The 5,812-nt window shown below is 36.0% G+C and overlaps 1 protein-coding gene across 1 annotated transcript; it reads left to right on the top strand.

Moving 5' to 3' along the window:
• The first annotated feature begins 2,316 nt into the window (after positions 1-2,316).
• On the top strand, positions 2,317-3,288 carry LOC134496638 (olfactory receptor 14J1-like). Its single transcript, XM_063302350.1, has one exon. It carries the CDS (start codon positions 2,317-2,319, stop codon positions 3,286-3,288), a length of 972 nt encoding a protein of 323 aa, XP_063158420.1.
• Positions 3,289-5,812: the final 2,524 nt, after the last annotated feature.

The raw sequence follows: 5,812 nt of genomic DNA, 5'->3' as shown, positions 1-5,812 counted from the left end.
TGTTGCTAAAATCTCTCAGACAAGAGTTAAGAAAGAGAAATGAATTTATTAATATCTCCTCTTGTCTCTCTGGGGATTTCCACTCATCCAATTGGGGTTTGGTTTGATCTAAATAATTTAAACTACACCTTTTTGTTGTTGTTGCTGCTCCTCTTTACATAATGAAGTTATAATTTTGGCATGTGGTCTCACGATAATAAGTAATTTAAAAAAATCACAGGATATTATTTCTCTGCACTGAAAACATACAAATTTTAATTCAAAGAACTTGGAGTATTGTGTGGGAATAATGAAAAAGATATAGACATACCCCCCCCCCAAAAAAAAAAAAAAAAAAACCTAAGCGGAGCCATGGGAAGAGGAGGAAGAGGATTCATACTAAAATAATAAAAAAGAAAATTGTATTTCAAATTTTCAAGTTATTTTATACTATTATTAGTATTACTACCCATTTTTAAACAACATATTACAACTAGCCCATACAGAATCATTTTGGCCAGTCTTGCTTATCCATTGATATGAAGTCATTTCAAAGGTTGAGAAATGATAGACTAAGCCATGATTTAGAATGTCATAAATAGGTGTCTTTCCAGGAAAAAAAAAACATCTCCCTTTTCACTACTGTCCACACATAATATATACAAAGCTGTTCAGAAATAGACAAATATCAAATTTTCAGGATATTGTAATAGCAAGTCAAAATCTTCCAAACCTTTGCCAAGTTGAAATCTTGCTGAGAAAACTGCAGGGACTTCTCCAGGCGGTTGCCAGGAGGCGACCATGACTTGGAGGCACAAAATAAATAAACACATAATGCCAAATTATATTCCTTTTGTAATTGTTCAACAGTTTTTTAAAGCTATCGATTCATCTTAATACATCAAGAGTATCAGTAGCAGCATTATTTCACTCCCTGGATTTCTGTGAAATCCCATAGCTATTTAAACCCATAATCTCTCATCAATATCTACACACACATTTTCCTGGCTCTATAACTCTAAGGGAATACCTAGTTGCTAAACATCAATACTATTACTAGTAATGGTTAGCACATGATCAATATCATAGTGTAATGAGGAAATACAGACCAACAGGATAGTCACTGTTTTGCCCAAAACCGAAGAACAGAGTCACCATTTCTGGAGCAAATAAGTATAATCAGGTGTATTGCATTGGGGTTTATTCACCTCCCCACACAACCAATTTGCTGTGTTGCTATATCCGGCTAAGACATGTTCCACTCTTGAGGCACTTCCATGAAGACTCTTTCCCAGGATAATAGACAAATTTCTCATTTACCTGATGCATAAATAGTAAAACATGTATAAAAAGTAATATAATTGGTCAGATAATGTAAAGGCTATTGGTGGAAGAAGACTATTCAGAGTAAACAGAGAACCACGTAGCAAAAACAGTAAGTTAGTAATACACATAAGCTGCAATAATAATTCATTACCGTATATCTGAGGCATTTTCTTTTCTGCTCTTTGAGTTTAGATGTGGCATTGCTTATTTTCCATCTTGTAGAACACCAAGGTGTACTTTTGTCTTTTATTTTTTTTTATGTAGATTTTATTTTTTTTTATTTGAAAGCATGCATTTTTGTTCCTCTGACCTAGCAGTATCCTTCAGTCTGGGGTCTACCTATCAAGTAGTTAAAGATATTATGCAATAGTAGTAATACTATTGAAACAAATGGTGATAGATACTTTTACTGAATTAGAGAGAAGTAAGTCATGTTATAGCATCCTTCCAGGCTGTATGGGACTTACAGTACATAATTCTTCCACAAATATCAAGTACACATACACACTCACAGCCACACACAAAGATTGCCGAGCTTTCATTCAAGGGGTAAGCAGTCTTGGGGTCTCTGTTAGCTAATATGGGCAGTGATGAATGATTATCATCCTAAACCTGCATATGACATCAGAATGTATATCATGGTGAAAAGATGTGCAGATGCCATGCTATGTATGATGTCTCTCTACTTACAAAGCTGAGAATAGTGCAGGCAATGGAATAGTTCAATTTTCCTTTTTATGGATCAGTCCACTTATTTTGTTACTTTCTGATTGTAATTGTAATGAGAGAGTAGTTATAAATGGATTCTAAAAAATGGAGCCATTTTTTAATTTCAAAGTCAGATTAACATTTTTGTTTATTCAAAGTTGAATGTACATGGAAGACATTTTGATACTGAAGCATGGAGGTATAAATTGAGCATTACGAGCAGCATTCTTCTTCAAAAAGTGGTTGAAAGTGTACTTGTAATCATTTTCTCTTCTTTTTCCAGCTGCTATATTCATCTTAGTAATGAGTAAGAAACCCTCAGTGGGGAACCAGACCGCCATGCCTGTGTTTCTGCTTCTGGAATTCTCAGCAATTCGGGAACTTCAGATTCTACACTTCTTCGTATTTCTAGCCTTCTACCTGGCAACCGCAACCGCAAATCTGCTCATCATCTCCGCTGTGGCTTTTGACCACCATCTGCACACACCCATGTACTTTTTTCTGATGAACTTGGCCATGCTGGATCTTGCTTCTGTTTCAGTCATTATGCCTAAATCCATAGCAAATTCCCTCACGAGTACCCGATACATTTCTTATTCAGGCTGTATTTCCCAAGCTTTCCTGTTTGTTTCTTTTTTGACAACTGATTTCTTCCTTCTCACGCTCATGGCATACGACCGGTATGTTGCCATTTGCAATCCCTTGCAGTATGAGATGCGGATGAATAGGAGAATATGTGCTCAGATGCTGGCTAGTGTATGGATCAGTGGCTTTTTCTTTGGAATCCTGCACACCATTGGCACATTTACAGTTCCTTTTTGCTCGGATATTGTCAATCAGTTCTTCTGTGAGATCCCACAATTACTAAAGCTCAGTTGCTCAGACCTCAATCAAGGGGAAGTTGGAATTCTTGCATTCAGTATTACTATAGTATTAGGTTTATTTATCTTCATTTTGGTAAGTTACATAAAGATCTTGAGTGCAGTATTCAGAATACCATCTGCCCCGGGGAGACAAAAGGCCTTCTCCACTTGTCTTCCCCATCTCATTGTTGTCTCTACGTTCATGTTCACAGGAATACTCACTTACATGAAGCTTCCCTCAGATACTTCACCTGATCTGGATATGATGCTGACTATTACATATTCCCTTGTCCCACCCATTCTAAATCCACTAGTTTACAGCATGAGGAATCAAGACATTAGGAGAGCCCTGTTCAAACTGTTAGGTCCAAGGTTCTGTTCTAAGTATGTTTTTTCTACCTCTCCCTCCTAGATTTGGATTTGGGGAGAATAAGAAAAAAATGTTGGGATTTTAGGCAAGGTGAATGAAAATGCATTATTTCACTCCAGATAATCATGGACCAAATGTCCAGAGAGGGTGGAAAGATCAGACCCTTAAACATGTCTTCATTAACATTATCAGAGGTAGGATTCCAAAACTGAATCTGCCTTACATTTGTTACTTCACTGACTACTTTGTACTCAATGCCACATGGAAGTAATAACACCTACTTTTGACTTGTTTGCAGGACTGGGAAGTTAAGGCCATAATACTTAGCAATCAATCCAACAGTATCAATAAGACATACTATTTGTGTGCTAGTTGTACAGTGTATATTTTATGAAAGTGGAAATTGTTGTTTAGTCTTGGACTGTAAAAATAATGAAGTAAGTGAGTAGGAATGTTGTATGTCTTCCTCCTCATCTCCTCCTTCTTCTCTTTTTTTTCTACCTCTTTTCTGATTTAAGAGTTAATTTAACATGAAAGGTGAAAACATCTGCTTCTTTTAGGAGAGTTTTGATAAAAGTTGAATTAAAAAGTGCAGTTAATTACATCAGCAAATATGGGAGGTTTATGGCAACATTTGGGTTACAGAAATGCAGCTCAATCAATAGGATTTTTAAAAGGAATGTTATGGATAATCTTTCATCACGGATAAAACCTATCTGTGGTCAATAGAGTTGAAAAGAACTTGATGGCACATAATCTATCTACCAATCAAGTAATCAATGGATAATCTTGTGAGACAGAAAATATTTACTGTTTCCCTCGTTAAATAACATAGCTTCACTTACCATTTACTTATCTCTCAATGAACATTTATAGAAAGTTTTGAAAGAAGTGCTTTCCCCCATTTTATTAACTTCCTCCTTTTTTTTGTTGTTTGCATTTCTACCTAGCTCTGTACCGTGTAATACACCATGCTGAAATAGCTGTCAGAGTTTCAAAGAGCTTTACAGAAGCCCAACAATAATGTTAAAAATTAATTATTAGGACTATTTTCTTCCAAACAGTTTTTCATACCAAAATAAAAGAAATCGCCATTTTTAAAAGATATTTTAACTTTTGATTTTAGTGATAAAATCATTGTTACTTTGGCAGCTTAATCTCCCTCTCCCTCTCCCTTTCTCTCTGTCTCCCTCATGATTTTATGCTGTTACATTTAGTAGAGATTCCCTTGATACATATTTTTTTTTGAAAAAGGAAAATTTTCAGCACACAAAAACATGAATTAGAAGTCAGTGCCCTTTGCTTGAAGTCACTACCTGTAAAGTGAATAACGGTACTATGCGGTAGGCTTTCCCAGCCTAGTGCTCTCCAGATGTGGATGTGAATTCTGGAAGGTTCAGTTCCAACATTTTGAAACCCATTGTCTTGGGGACATTGTCAAAGGGTGTAATGGACCTCCACACTACAGACTAGATATGATGCATTGCCTTTAGAAGCTACACCGGTTGTGTTGCAAAACAGGATGAATAAAATCTGTCAGAATGGCATATACAATATACCTTTCTTTCAGCTCACAGAAGGGTGAGTTTCACCTCTACTAACCATGAATTCACATAGATAATTGCTAAAATGAATCTCCCATTTTGTTCACTTTTATATCTAAGTGAATATTGAGAAACCCTTTGCATCAGTACTAAAACTAAAGTTCATATCGTTGTGGTGGGAGTGGAAAAAACTGATAAATGCAAATGCTGTTTCTGCTTTGTGACTCTGTGTAGTTCCCTGGAAACCATTATTGTCTAATTAGATTGTAGAAGGAGTACTACAATGGGGAGATTTTTCTTCTTCTTCTATAGAGTCATGCTCTTAAAGTCATTTTGGAGTACTGAGGTCAAATCTTCAAGGTTGTAATAGTAGTTACAATGTTCTGTCAACTGTAGTAGCACACTTTTAATCTCTTTGAGAGGTATGAGAAAAAGAGCATAAATGTATTCCATAACCCTAAACATCGATAATCATTATCTCAGAACAATTCAATCAATGACAAAATCAGTAAGTGACTTAATATAATTCGTGTGGAATGATAGTCTGCTCAATTTCTTATACCTGTTCCATGAACACTTAAAGATAAGATTGCAAACTGATTGATTTTTGCTGTTATGATGATTGTCCTGGAAGGCAGAGCAGAGATTGTGCAGCTCAAGAATCAAGTACATAATGCTGTACTACTTTTACTCCCAGTGTCTTTGTCTTCCCTGGTAGAACTGGTGAAAGTTAATAAGCCTGATGCTGAAGTCAAATAGTTCTCTGAGATTCTAGCAGCACATAAAGTTTGAAACACAGGGTGGAAATTGTTCATGGTATTAAGACCTAGCAAGTGGGTGCCTTTCCATTTGTTTATAGTAGGCAGTGAATTGACCAACAGGTGCACGTGAAGTTTAAATGCCCTGCTCAAATGCTATGTTTTAATGCATCCCTAGCTGACAGAGCTTCTATACCGTAGGACATAAATTAAACATGGGATTGTTCTGTAACTTTAAATGTGTGCTCCCTATTCATCTGCAGT

This window comes from Candoia aspera, chromosome 4 (genome assembly GCF_035149785.1).
Source record: "Candoia aspera isolate rCanAsp1 chromosome 4, rCanAsp1.hap2, whole genome shotgun sequence".
In the NCBI taxonomy this organism is placed as follows: domain Eukaryota; kingdom Metazoa; phylum Chordata; class Lepidosauria; order Squamata; family Boidae; genus Candoia; species Candoia aspera.
This window is presented reverse-complemented; position numbering and strand designations above follow the sequence as displayed.

Bases quoted from the DNA above. Each gene is read 5' to 3' on its own strand.
- LOC134496638 (XM_063302350.1), top strand. From the start codon at position 2,317: ATGAGTAAGAAACCCTCAGTGGGGAACCAGACCGCCATGCCTGTGTTT.